A 16,104-nucleotide genomic window follows, 5' to 3' on the forward strand; every position below is an offset into this window, starting at 1 on the left:
AAAATTGTATAGTTTAAGCTGTTACAACAACAACAACAACCAATTCATTTGCGGAAAACCCCTTTTCGACACCTCTAACTAAACGCATAGGAGTTCAACCATGGATAGATAGAATTCGTTTTATTCTTTATTCTCTTGTACGTAGTAATAATAATTACGTTAGTGAAAACTTAGCTTTTCTCAAATATGCAATACCTTTTGCAAAGTGAATAAATATTGTGAATTATTATTAAACATAATACTTTCCATTATAAATTAGTGGTTAACTCCTTTCCTGTAATGCTTATAACATTACATTTAAACACATATAATGTGTTAAAATGCAAATTTGTGGCTAAGTGTAATGACAACTTATTTTGTTACGAAAGTTTTTGCTGGTTATATGCAATGTTTATGTTTGTAGATTTGTTTTCATAATTATATGAGAATATCAGTTATTTTAAAGTTTTATATCCAAGGACTATTCAAATAAAGAGAAACATACAAATATAAAAAATTTCTTCTTTGAAATACATAAAAACAAAAAGAAAATTGCACAGCCTTTTGATTTTTCTTATTCAAAGAAATCACATTTTATACATTTTTTGTATTTAATAAGAGGAAGAGAGAGGGCAACAAATATCAAGGTAAAATTAATTCCATCAAATAAATTGTTTGTCCATGTCTTTGCTTTTGTACAGTGTTAAATCTAACGTAAATAATTATATGTAACTGAAATCTTATAAAATGTAATATATATTTTTCATATTTTAGGGGTACGAAATTGTATTAAGGATAAAACCATTCCAGAACTGGATGCCTACATTTCTATGATAGCTGCATAAATACATTTGTATTGCAAAAAAAAAATCTTATCGTAATTTAGAAATATAAATAAATATAATATGGTTAGGTTAGGTTGATAGGAGGATGTATACTACATCAAATCCGAAGAAAAACACCTAGGCCACTATCGGGCCTGTTGTCCGCTCCAATTCAAGAAAAAAAAAATTGTTCACTGAATGTATTATTTTTCCATGTTCAGAAACTCAGTTTCCTGGACGTAATTCCTAAGAATCTTCCAATCGGTGTTGGTTAAGAATGTTATTTCCGGAATAACATCACTTCCAACATACTTGGATCTAACTTCGACGAATGCCTGACAATGGCAAAGAAAGTGCTCCAGAGTTTCACTGTCCTCTCCACATGCTCTACATTCGTCTGAATCCGCACGTCCAATTTTGTATAGATGTGCTCGTAATTCTGTGTTTTCACTCAGAATACGTACCATCATACTAACCTCAGACTTGCTCATTTTGAGAAGATTTCTCGTCTTGCTCTCATCAGGGTCACCCCATAGAATCTTTGTGGTTCTACCCACCGTTTCATTATTCCAAGAGGCCTTATGGGATTCTCTCATCCATATTTTTATATAATATACATATGTAAATATTTTTGATTTTTTTCGAATTGTTTTTGATGGGGCTCACATTAACCATTAAAATTAAAGCTGAACCTTATGACATTTAAATTTATTCTCTAACCAGTCAGAATATCATTTCGCATTATAACTTGTCAAAACAATAGTACTTTTCCAACATGTATAAACGTTAATAATTGTAAGTATAATATTTTGGGATTTCCAAACAATTTTGCTGTAAAATGTTTAAAAGATTTAAAAATATTGTGATATTTTAAACGATTCGAATATTCTAATTTAGTGACACTTTAACGAATCTTAATTACTTTGTGCTAATAATCATTAAAATTATTCCCTCAGGTTGAAAACTTTTAACAACTTTTTAATGAATTCATAAAAAGTCACAATTACACTTAAATACATATGAAAGGAAAATGAATGAAAATGTAAAAGAACGTAAAACAAAACTATAGTTAGTTACCTGTCATATTCTCGATTATCCTCATCACATCGAGCATCCTGTAACTCTCGCCAACTTTTACCATGACGACATGTTGTGACCAAAATAATATCACGACCATTATGCAAATGGAATAGAGAATTACGTGTCTCAGAGCCAATGCCATGCACGTACCTGAAATTTAAAGAAAAAAACCAATTAAATTTAAACTAAAATAAAATTATGATGTGTATTTAAACTATGTATAGAAATTAAGTCACCTCAATATTATACTTCTTTTGATTACATTATTAAAGTTGTTGTAAAAAATATTAATTGTTAATTGTGGCATAAACCGTAATAATAAAAAAGAGAACAAAACTGTTTATTTGGCATGTGTAAGCAGAAAAAAATGTCTACGAATTGAAATTAAGTCACCTTACATTTTTACTTCATATAATTACCTAATTATGCAAGTAATTGTGATGCATATTTATTGTGTTATTACGTTTAGACATTTAGTTTATGTAGAAATGAGAAGTATTTAAATCTGGAGTGGCTTCCTGACACACAGGGGACACACTACGTTAGGTTAGGTACTATAAGACTAAGCACTTCGATAACACATAGTCAAGAAAGTTGCACATCACCATTAAACCAATCACACAGACCTTTCATCTGACATATTACTGAAAACATTCATTGTACAAATTAATAAGGACGTGCTAGTGGACTGCGGCTCCACACACCTCCGACTCACTCTGCTGTATTCATTTATTTATTGTCCAGGCTTGGGGGTATTGATAACATTTTCATTTAGAATTACATTTTAAGTAATTGTGAATTAAGTTTTTCCAATTACATTTACTTGTAATTGAAAATGTTCCAATTACTTTTAATTGTGATTTTTTTCCATATACATGTCTGTTCTTTAAATCGATTCGTTTTCAAAACCGAGAAGCTTTTAAAACCGAATCTGGTGTTCTACAAACAGAATTTTTATACGAACGTAAAATTCAGAAAAATAAACATATTTAAATGAAAAAAATGTCTATAGAATTACAAAAATCCATAAAGAGTAGGGGAAAAATTAAACGGTACTCAGAGGGCCAATTGTATAGGTTTAAGATGAAATTGTGGACACTAGTTAGTATTCTTTCGGTAACAGTAATATTTTAATAATAAATATTTGTGTAATTTAATTAAATTTTCCAGAAATTACACAGGCCGACAATATTTGAAAAAAGTCAAAACCCTGAGACTATGTGAGACGTTTCTATCGGATTGAGTGTCCTGAAATTTGAAACTTTGGCGCTTTTTGAGACGTTATAACTTTTTTTATAAAATGTTGTATGCCATCTGAAAGTCCATTCTATCAGCATTAAAATAATGGCTTCAGAAGATATGTCAGATATCTTCTTTATACTTTGAGATATCTTCACCTAAAGCTTGAAAACTCACTTTGTAAATATTATTTATAACAAACAAATATATTGGATCCACACCAATCGACTGAAAATCAAATTGGAACGTACAATTTTTTTTGGTAAAATAAAGGCGAAATGTACGAAAAAATAGAGTTTTTATCAATTTATTGTTATATCAAGATTTAGGTGAAGATATCACGAAGAAGAATATATTTCATATAATAAGCATTTATTATTTTATAAATAAAGTTGTTTTGGCGATGTTATAACGTCTCATAATTCAGGACGCGATATCTCAACTCGCAGATGTGATGGAGAAATTTTGTGGCCAGATTCGGTTTTAGCGTGGATCAATCCGTCAGAAAATATACGTTGGTCTCTGGGTTAAAAATTTGTCGGCTTGTGTTATTATACAGATTTAAAATTTAAAAAATCACAACTTTTGAAATATTCCGAAATTCTACTAAGCGAAACCCTGCTTTTTTTAATTAATATTTAACAAATTTTTATTAACTACTTTATGAAATTTACATAGAAATCATAAACATTCGTTTACGTAAGTTTAAAATCGAACAAAAATGTTATATGTTAAAATTTAAGTAAAAGTAGCCACATTAAATGAAATTTAACACAAATTATTATAAAAATGATTAAATAACCATTTACTTAATTTCAAAAAATTACTACATACAATACGTTTTAAGCCACTTTTAATAAATACATATAAATATATTAATACAACCATTAAACTATATGAATATGATCAAATAAAATAAACATATTTGTAATATATAATAATAAGTATTAATACATACATATTATGTGTATTTTCAAAGATAATTAAAACGGAAGGAAGTAAATTAAAAAGCAAAATACCGAATTAAATACTCGTACCAACACATGCCCACTGCCACCATCATCATCATCTATCGATGGAACTAATTAACAAATTTGCAAAATACCAAAAACAAAAACATAATACATACTCCTCGTCATACTACTTGCAACACCATAACAATATTGCAAGTAAAACTATCGAATGATGGAGGAGGAGAGGGTATTGTGTGCGATTGAGTGAGTAAGTTTGTATTTTATTAGCTGCTACTACACATTTATGTTGCATGCAACCAACAAGAAAATGGTTATTAATAATAAGTAAATATGAATAATAGCAAATTTACTACAGTCGACTGTAACGAATTAAATTCATCCTTTACGAAAGCGTATTTACTCTAAATGAATTTAAATAAGAGTCATAAACGCTTCCAAGTAGTGTTTTAGGCCATTAATTGAGTGTATAGTACCATTGGCTGAAACGCTAGAGAAGAATAAACTACCATGAGGATAAGGACCCACCATATAACCCTGTTGAAATTACAACCAACCAAATATATATAGGACCACCAATTTAACATTGTTTCAATATCTTATAATTGTATGTAAACATATGCCATACAATATCATAGTATAGCAAACAAAATATTAATATTACCAACCGAAGTGTACAACAATTATAAAATATATAATTACATATTAAGCTTCACATTAATTGAAAAGAATTAATTCGTTAGATTAGCTTGATAGGAGGATGTATACTATATCAAATCGGTAGAAATACACTTAGGCCACTATGCGCTTGTGCGCTTCTTTTCATGGAAAATGTTTGTTGGGAACTTAGTTTTATGGACGTAATTCCTAAGAATTTTTCAATCAGTGTTCGTGAAGAAATACAGTTTGCCCCCTATCGGATGTTGAAAGCTCCTTTTCATGGATATGTTTGTTGGAAAAAACCTTATATAGTATTCACTGAATATATTATCATCCGATGTTCAGAAACTCAGTTTCCTGGACCTAATTCCTAAGAAATTTGCAATCAGTGTTCATGGGGGATGTTATATCAGGAATAATATCACACTTAGGATATGGCAAAGAAAGTACACCAAATGCTCTCCATTTGTCCGAATCCGTGTGGATTCCAATTTTGTATAGCTGTGCCCGTAATCCTATGTATCCACTCAGAATGCGCACCATCATACTAACTTCACTATTGCTCATGTCGAGGAGGCTTCTCGTCCTGCTCTCGTTAGGATCACCCTATAGGATCTTTATGGGCCTTGTGGGATTCTCTCACCCGTTGCGTCGAATAGTACTACGTTCGCGAGTTTAACTACCTCGAGCTCCCTTCCTTTTAAAACTAGTACATTTGCTCTTTCGTGACCGACTACTCCCGATTGGCCCAGTACCCATATAATGTAAACCTTATCTCTGGGAGAGTGTTCGGTTAAAGCTTTCTTACAATCCAATACGGTAATAGATTTAATTTTATCACCTGATATCGCCATAATTGGCTGTCGTTAAATATGTTAACCCCTGTTGCAGCCATATTTATTTTAATAAACTGTAGTATATTTTAGTTTCCAGGCCCGTTTTATCCCCCAATTTAGAGCCATCCGTGTAGCAATAGATTCCTTTGGGTATTTACTCTAATGTTCTGCTTGACCATGACATTCTATCTGGAAACAGTATTTCAAAGTTCTCAACATTTTCCTTTTTCTGGCATGCGATTGCGCACATCCGATGATAGCCTTGCAATGTGTTCAGTATACAATGATGACGTGTCCTATAACAGCTTTTGGTCTGTTCGCCTAAAGTTATAAGGCGTTCGGCTGTAAGAACTGCCTCATATATTATATATGTTTTAAACCTAGCAAAGTTTCCAGAGTCTTGATTGACATAGTGCTTATGGCACCACTTATACTACAGCAGCATGAACGCAGAACTCACTGTAGTAGTTTAGTATTACACTTCTTGTTCAGAGGAGTCCACCGGATTAATAAAGCATAAGTTAGAATTGGTCTAATTACCCGTTTATAAAGCCATAATATGGCAAAGGGCACACTACATGCCTATGATTCTCTTACATAGCGCCCAACACCGATGTACCTTGTTGATCCTATCCTCTTTGTGGATAGAAGATTAATTCTTTAAAAATATAAATGTAATTTGGTACAAATCATAGTAGTTTATTTATCATTTAAATTTCTCGAATAGGAAAATGTTTCTCACAAAATTTATGAATTTTTGTGACTGCCATGGTTAATATTGAAAAATATTAACCACAGTGTTTAATCATAATCTAAATTTTCAATTAAAGCTGCTTTCACTCAAACATACGTTTTCAAGAATTGTTTAAAATGCAGATATAAAGGACAAATCAAATATGATAATGAACAAATTAATTTGATTGAATCATTCATATAATCCAAAGGATTTAAACTTTTTTATGCTGCAAAATCTGTCTGTTGCATACATTACGAACAATTATATTTTGATGTAGAAACAGCAGCTAAACTTGTTGTTAGAAATGAAACAAAAAAAAAAAAAATAAAAAAAATGCTAATAATTTTACATCTATAATTGACAACAATTCCTGGGAATCATTGTGTTTTACAATTGTCAGGAGAAGATTTTTAAGTTTTAATTTAAAAAAATATTGCAAAATATGTTAAAAAATATCGATATCAAATAAATTAAAAAAATACAGAATTTTAATTAAGCACTCTTTCCTTATTCCCACAGAAGTTTTAATTGTATATGAATTTAAAATTTCTTTCTTTTTAACGTCTGCCAAAAAAACATGTGACGCGTGAACTACTCACGCCTTTTGTTTTGTTTCGTATTTGCTTCTGGTGTTAATGTGTAGTTAGTTCCAAAAGTTTTATACCACAACACATGCTGCACATAATTCATATACTACAATAGTACATACGAGTATTTTGATGCACATAAATAATTCAAATATTATATTTTGATCATTCATTGATTTAGGTAGTCATATTGATAAGTACTTGCAATAATATGAAACATTAAAACATATACATATCGGTTAGATTATCTATCGACAGATCATAATTATTTGGAAAAGAAATTAAGATTTGACCGAATGATTTGCGTCAATGATCCAGCCAGCTGGAGCCATCGCATTACCAGAAATGGACGATACTTCGAACCGCATATGTCTTCAATATCAAATAGAATCAACCCATAACACGAAGGAATGCTTTTCACCAGATAACTACATCATTGAATTCCTAGGACTAATACCCAAAATCCACCATAAGGCTTTCCTCTATCCATAAATTGTAATAAATATCTCTCGCCTGATGACCAAACACTTCGCAGAGTAGGAAAAAGAACCTGAGGGAACTCTATTTGTAATTGGTATCGACAAGAATTCCAAAATTGGGAAGGCGCCGATTGAAAAGGCTATCAAAACCGGCCCCGATAAGGACTCTAAAACACTTACGACGGTACCCAAAGCATCATTAGCAAGTACTGGTAATGTTGAGGAGCCAAATCCTAAAATCGAGGAAATTGGGAAGGTGTCGATTAAACAGTCTCATATTCCAATGCCAGATAAGGACACCACAGTGCCATCAATAGTACCCACTGCATTAATAGTCACTTCTGTCTACCCGGAGGAGTCAAGTTAAGGAGGTGAAAACCAACTCAGTGGAAAACAGTTTAATGGATGACCATGATTGAGGTTATCCAAATAAACCTCCATCGGAGCGAGACGGCTACCAACGCTCTGGTGACTAAAATTAACAGGATTAAATTACGTAAATTTCCAACATTTTTACGCTGATACAGGGTCTCGCCCGAGAACATGTATCTTATGTCACAAGAACTTATGTTTCCTCCTCTCAACAGGATTATCCACATCGGATGCAACCGTACTGAAGCAAAGTAGTGGCAACATATATCTCGCTTCCGTTTACCTGCCCTTCGATTCTCCGACACTACCACCAACGTCGGATCTGATGAAACTGGTTGAAGAGGCACAAAGGAAAAATAAGAAAATTGTACCGGTATTGGAACGGATAGTCGATAAAAGCAGTATACCAGACAAAGACCTTAAATATAAGCAACATGCTTTTGTAAAGGGACGATAGGTGGAAACCGCTTTAAACGAAGTTGTCAACTATATAGGTGCATCCTTTGATAGCGGTATGCATTGACATCGAACGCGCCTTCAATAACGTGCACACTGATACTCTTATCCAATTCCTAGACCAGTTTTATGTTGACCGGGTGCTCCGTAACTGGATCAACCACATGCTAAGGAACATGGATAAACTGCGAGATGTACGATATAACTATCAGAAAAAAGGTATTTCGTGGTATACCACAGGGTGGCAATGTCGTAATACTTTTAAAAGGAAAGGATCCAAATTACTTGTGTAGAAGAGCTGAGGAGGCTCTGAATACGGCCTTAAGCTGGGCTCAACCGAGAGTTCTCAATGTTAACCCGGCAAAAACGGAAATCTGTCTTTTCACAAGAAAGACAAAAATTTTACGTATACTGAACCTTGCTTCCTGGGCAAGAAGATACCAGTGACAGACAAAGTTAAGTACTTAGGTGTAATCCTCGACCGGAAATTAAAATGGAGACACCACATAGAGGATAGGATCAACAAGGCACATCGGTGCTGAGCGATATCAACAAGGAGAACTATGGGCATGAAATGGGGTCTTAGTCCTACTATCTTTATAAAAGTGTAATTAGACCATTTCTAGCTTATGCTTTAATAATCTGGTGGACTGCTTTGGACAAAAAGTGCAATATCAAACTACTACAGGGATACAAACTCAAAACCATTTAACGCAACAAAAGCTGAACTAAAAATATAGATGAGAGAATCTCATAAGGTCTCTTGGAATAATGAAACAGTGGGTAGAACCACGAAGATTCTATGGGATGAACCTGATGAAGCAAGACGAAAAATCTCCTCAAAATGGGAAAGTCTGAAGTTCGTATTATGATACGTATTCCGAGTGGACACACAGGATTACGAACACATTTATGCAAAATTGGACGTGCGGATTCAGACGAATATAGAGCATGTGGAGAGGACAGTGAAACTCTGAAGAACTTTCTTTGCCACTGCCAGGCATTCGTCGAACTTAGATCCAAGTATATTGGAAGTGATGTTATTCCGGAAATAACATTCGTGACTAACACTGATTGGAAGATTCTTAGGAATTACGTTCAGGAAACTGAGTTTATGAACACTAAAAAATAATTCAATCAGTGAACTTTTTTTTATGATAAAGAGCGCACAACAGGCCCGATAGTGGCCTAGATGTACTTCTTCAGATTTGATGTAGTATACATCCTCCTATCAACCTAACCTAACCTAACCTAAGGAAAAAATTAATTCCACTCCAATCAGTCGGTAAAGATGGAATTTTTGGTAATTCGAATCTGAAGGGGATTTGTTACCATAAACGATCAATTCATTAAAATTGTAAACCATTTTCAGACCCTCAAGTTTTCTTCCTTCACATAATCTTTGGAAACTAAATAAGTAACTTATCACTTGAAACACCAATTTGTGTTAAAGATATAAAGCAAGAAAATAACCCATCACACACAAATTCAAACTTAAAACTATTTTTAATTTCATTTAATATCAATAATAAGATTTCAGGGCAATTTAGTTTTAACATCAATTCATCTACCGCCGAATCTTCGTCCATAGAACAAAAAAGATGGAAAAAGTGATTCAGAAATTTTGCATAGGAAATAATGCTGTTGCTTCGATTTCAACGCAGCCACAAGCAAGGATTTGACATAACACTTCACCGTTTTGACAAAAAACCTAAATGTGTGCTGGGAAACTACAAACTGCATACATAGAGTAATTTTGCTAATTTATATGGCTGACTGATTGTACAGTACTAGAGTACATTTTGTTGTATGAATGTTGTTTGAATGTTATAGAAAAACATTGTTCGTTTTATATAAAACTACCAACATTTGGCGTCATTGGTTCAATGTTACCACAACCATATAATAAGACGCACACAGGAAAGTACCCACACAAACGGATCATAGAAAGTCTTAAAGAAAGAGAAAACTCACAATCTACGACCAGCATTTGCTTGTCAACAACGGAAAAAGTCAATTGTCAGCTGTAGTAAGAGTTCGAACAATATAATTTGTATCTGACGAATAAAAAAAATGCTTCAAGTGTTATTTAGAAAATGTTGTGTAAGTTTGTAATTTGACAACTTTATTTATGGCTTTACTTTACCTATTTATATAAAAAAAGGGAAGTCCACTGAAACTAACCAAAGTATATAATGGTTTATAAACATTTTCCAGCGTATCTTGTGGAAAGACCTAAGTTATCAGCAGCATATTATTTGGCTATTCCTATTGATTCTGTTAAGTCAGCAGCAGCGGGGCAGCGATGGTAAACCAACAAAATGGAATCACAGGTGGGAAATATTCTTATTTTATTTTTTTTTATAATAACAAAATGTCATACACAAAGCGTTGAATTCAATGTTTTCCTTAGCAACAAGAAATAAACTAGAGTGACAAGTGCAAAATAACAATTTTATTTTAAAATTAAAATTGTGTTTAGTTTAAATCTTTAACAAAAATGCTATTCATTTTAGAGATAACCAAATTAAATAACGAACGAATAAGTAATAATTTAAATTTTAACAATTATAAGATACAAACATTAAGACAGGAAATTGAACTCCAGACTTTTGTGGATTTTGTGTTTATATTTTAAATATTAATAATGTCTTTTTATTAATTATTTTAATTGTCCCAGCATACAACGCCGTTTTATGTGGAAACAAATGGACAGTTCAGTCGATGGATTTGTAGACCGTGTCGTGACAGGAGCACGTGTTATGAAAAGTATGATTGGCGATTTTATGCCACCGAAACAGACCACCTCAAATGTCATGGACTATTTACCCACTGAGACAACCAGAATAAAATACATTATTCGTAATCCTCATACCAAAGAAACAAAAGTGATTAGAGTTCGACCTTCTAAGAAAGTTGTAAAATTAATGGCCATGACACCAAGACCACTGATGTCAGATAAACCCAAATCTATGCATATGAATGATCCAGAACATATGGCAGATAAACTGAAATCCATGCATATGAAAGATGCCGAACATGTGACAGAAAAATTCAAATCTATGTACATGATAAATCCAGAGAAACTAAGACAGATAGAAAAGGAGCAGGAATTAATAGCAGAAGGTAAAACGCCCATGAAGGGCGCAGCAAGGCCAAATTATATGGCATATAGAGCTGAAAAACAAAGGGATGCAAAGGATGTTGATATGGATTTACATTCTGATAATGGAATTGTTAGGGGCAAAATACAAGAGTTCCACGATAGTTGGAAACCAGTTTATAAAGTGGGTGATACTCCAACAGGGTTCACAACATTCAAGCCTTTCATGATGAGTGCTTTACATACCAGTGTAGTGGGAGAACTACTGCCAGAGCCTCAAAAACAAGTTTATGAACCTTTAACTTCCAATGATTTTCCCGAAGAAGAGCCAAAAAAATCACATACGTATGAAGTTACCGAATATACAGCTGAGGAATCTGTTGTTCAACCTTATTCCCATGAATACTACAATCAACGAAGTCCAACTTCGCCAAGAGGGTCAAATTTAAAGCATTCTGCAGTCACAACTGAATCTCCAAATATTATTACACAAATAGAAGACGATACGGCTACGAAGCCTTATCATATTGAATATCGTTCACAGCGTGGATTTTTACCCTCACGAGGAAATTACCGAATAAATGAAGTAACCTCTACGACAACAACTACAACAACAACAACGCCAACGACAACCACCACAACTACCGAAGAACCCAATTATCCAGCTATATTCTTGAAAAAAATTCGTAATCGTCCAGACAACAATTACAATCCTAAAGTACAACAACGCACTAAACAACAAGAGTTACCACTTGATAATAGTTGGTTACCTTCAAATATAACATATTCTAGTCATAGGGGCAGACATATTACTCCATATCATCAACCCCTCACCTCAACAAATAACGCACAGCGAACAAAGTCCCAGAAATGGCCACCAGATGTCGAAGATACTTATTTAAATACTGAAATATCATTGTCATACGACATTTCCACTACAACAGAAGTACCTAATCTGCCGGAATACACAACCCAGTCCATTCACAGCAGTAGCAATTCCCGCAAAAATGTACGTCTTAAAACTCATCACCATTATTCACCATCATTCACCGAATCAAAGCACAGAAATGTAAGGCAGAGAGGTTCAGTGAAATATGGGGATAGATTAGAAATAGAAGAACGCTAAAAATTCTTGTATTAGGTTAAATGGAAATTATAGATTCTAAGTAGATATAATAAATATATATAATAAATTAATTTTAAGCATTTTAATTCTATGATCTTAAATTTTTTAGGTAGAGATATGTTAGCTTTCAATATGGATGCATCAATTTCTAGCAAGTTTTATTTGAAATTCTAAAGTTAGAAACTTAATATAAGAAATAAACAAGAAATTATTTATATCCCAGCAAAAATAAAACGAAGTACTTCCAAAAGAGTAACATTTATCACCACTTCAAAAGTAGCACTAATTGAATTTTTTTACCTTCTGAGGAAGTGATGTTTAAAAACTTCCGAAGAAGCGAAAATAATTATATTATATGACATCCCTCCTATGACAAGCCTGTGTGAAAATCATCACTTTTTCAGGTCTTTTTCAGTACTTCTTTTTCGCTTCTTTGGAAGTTCTTGTGTGGAAAATAAATAAATTAATTTGTTATATTGTCTAGATAGTCCTTAGTTTTGATATCACGCCCCTTAAAATTTGAAAACTTTACATTTACTTAAATTTTGCTTGTTGTTGTGCTTTTTTTAAAAAAAGTCCATGAAACTACTTCACAAAAGTATGCGAATTTTTCCTGTATTTCATATTTGATCATATTATACGATACACAAATTCTAGAATCGCATGGTTTTATGCTTAATATTGTTTTAAGGGGTTACTATCAACCGCATGGATATATTTTTGACCCATTTGGTCCACAATTTTGGGGGATTTGTACCCTCTTTTTAATGTAATATCATTAAAATGGCGATTTTTGGCTATATTTGTAATGTTTTCACCCTTTTTCCAGAGATAAAACCAAAATTTAATATTGGAATTTAATAGAACCCATAGGGTATCTAAAAATAATAATTTTTGTTACAAGAATCTGTATTTAAACGTTCCAAGATAAATTATTCGGATCATTCTTCTGTCGCTAATTCAATATATTGGAACTTAAGTCCATTTTTATAATACTATTGGGGTCTTTTAAGTCCCAATATCAAATATTTGTTTTATCTCTGAAAAAAAGGAGAAAAATTTACAATTATGGCCAAAAATCGCCATTTTAATGATATTACATGAAAAGAGGGTACAAATTCCCCAAAATTGTGGACCAAATGGGCCAAAAATATATCCTTTCCGTGGATAGTAACCCCTTAAAACAATATTACGCATAAAAACCATTCGATTCTAAAATTTGTGTTGCGTATAATATGATCAAATATGAAATACAGGAAAAATACGTATACGTTTGTGAGGCAATTTTGTGGACTTTTTTTAAAAAAGCACAATTAATTTAAGTCAATGCAAATTTTTCAAGTTTTAAAAAGCGTGATATCAAACATAAGCACTATCTAGACAATATAACAAATTAATTTATTTGTTTTGCACACAAAATATATTATTAAATTTGGTTTCTTTTTATAGTTTACCCAAATTTGAATAATTATGAGAGACGCTGTATATCATCAACTGGAAAAATCAGGAATTATATTGAATTTTATACCCTAAACCATTACAATTTATATTATGTGAGTCAGGTTATGTTAGTAATAGGGTGATCGATTATTCGACATTTTCCAAAAACCGGTTTTCGAATAGTTCGAATAGTTGACATTTGAAAAAAACCGGTTGATATTTTTCAAATTCGGAAAAAACCGGTTAACCGGTTTTTTATTATAACTAAAAAAAATCTATTTTAATTTGAAAAAATTAATGTTTATGTTTAAATTTGATTAATAAAACATGGTCCGAACTGATTTTTGACAGTTTAAAAGATTATAACTTTAGATCTAGTCGTCTGATTTACTTTATTTCTTTAATGTAATAAAAAATTAGGACAAAAGTGGGACACTTTGTTAAACATAAGATACTATGTAATCCCAGCTTATTCTAAAGTCCCTGGCAATTTTCATAGGCATTCCAACACTTCCATAATATTTCAGCCGCAAATTTATTATTGTAATTGGAATACAATCTTAAGATTGGTAAAATTTTATCAAACAATTATTCCAATCAATTTTACAAATAATTTTTCTTAATTAATTAAGAAAATCAAAAAAGTTTAACCAAAGGTGCTTTAGAAAAATAAACTCTAGTTCCTCGACTCGAATATTTTTAAATTTTAGACGTGCTGTATTATTATTTTTTTCAAAATTTAATTTAAGTTATCTTAGAAAACAAAGCAAATAAAAGTATTCGAAACCGGTTTTTTAAAAGTGAAAAAACCGAATTATTCGATATTCGAAAAATCAACATTTAGAAAAAACCGACACTGGAAAGCAGAAAAAAACGGGTTTAAAACCGGTTGAAAAACCGAGTCGATCACCCTAGTTAGTACCCAGCAAAAAAAGACGTGCAAAAAAAGTAGTAAATGCATGGGTTTAACTGATAATGAACTGGTTCATATTTAGGTGAAACATGCATGATTTTAACATAGCGTGACATGGGTTCGTATTTGGAAAATAATTCGTCATTAAAATGAGTGCTTATAACCAATGAACATTCGATGTTTTTAATGCGAATTTTCATTGGTGCACTATATTTATTTTAAAATGCATTATTGAAGGTACTATGAATTAATTTTTACTATTTAAATTAATTTTTTAGTGTGATATTGATAAAAATTATGTATGATAACAAAATAAAAAATTAATAACTGATTTTAAAATGCATTAAAATACCCATTATATTTTCAAATCCGTTAAATAGTCAGTCAACTTGGTTTTTTCCTTTTCTTATTAAGTAAGATTTAAAAATTGACTTGATATTACTAATTTTAACAAATATTATATACAAAAACCTAATAGAATTAATGTTATTTTTAATATTTATTGGTTTAAAATTCACGTTTCATTTAAATCCTAAGAGAATACCAAATTACAGTGAAATATTACAATTCCTATATTACAGTTACATGAGTGAATTGGATACAAATTTTTCATGCGCTCACTTCTGACAAATTTATTAGAATATAGGAATGTATTTAAAACGCATTATATTGAATACGTTCAAAAGAAATCGTGAAAGTATCCCTTCTTCTTGAATAGCTTCAAAATTTTTTTGCTGGATAAAAACCAAAAATAATAGTACTTAACTAAGCTTAAAGGACTCCAATAGGCTCAAAGCCACTTACGGAGTTGATTAATATTAAATTACAGATCAGAAGCTTAAAGATATCTGGAAAAAATTTGGTATATAGCACTATTATGGCCCAAGAAAGATGGTGATTAGTTGCTTTTAGCCACATAGCCCCGCTTAAATACTCGTAAGCGCCCCGATTATGCATCAATATAATCTACCGAACGTTCGGGTATGGGTTCGGAGTTCGGTAAAAAGTGAGGTTCGGTCAATGTTCGGTGTTCGGCGAAATTTTGACCGAACACCGAACGCCGAACTTTTTATAAAATGTTTTTTTATCATATTTTTATATCATCAAAAAGTTTTAAAAATGCTGAAAATCTGTTTACAGAAGTTATCATACATCCTGGCTGTACAATAAATTTCGGATATACATAGGTACAAAACGCTTTTGTAACCGTTCATTTTTTCGGCTGATTTGAAAAACTGTTAACTAGAAACTGATTAAAAAGCTAAGAAAAGTGAAACATTTAATTTGAATTATCTAGTTTCGA

At 31.9% G+C, this 16,104-nt stretch overlaps 1 protein-coding gene across 1 annotated transcript in view; it reads right to left on the reverse strand.

Moving 5' to 3' along the window:
* Positions 1–16,104, reverse strand: part of LOC119614574 (exostosin-1) — an 82,592-nt gene that overhangs the window by 57,644 nt on the left and 8,844 nt on the right. The window contains exon 2 of the mRNA XM_037970690.1: positions 1,881–2,033. Within this exon, the coding sequence (XP_037826618.1) occupies positions 1,881–2,033 (153 nt within the window). The remainder of the gene's footprint in view (positions 1–1,880; positions 2,034–16,104) is intronic.

This window comes from Lucilia sericata, unplaced genomic scaffold (genome assembly GCF_015586225.1).
Source record: "Lucilia sericata isolate MDLA Ls3-8-SP2 unplaced genomic scaffold, ASM1558622v1 Contig000042F_arrow, whole genome shotgun sequence".
NCBI classification, from domain to species: domain Eukaryota; kingdom Metazoa; phylum Arthropoda; class Insecta; order Diptera; family Calliphoridae; genus Lucilia; species Lucilia sericata.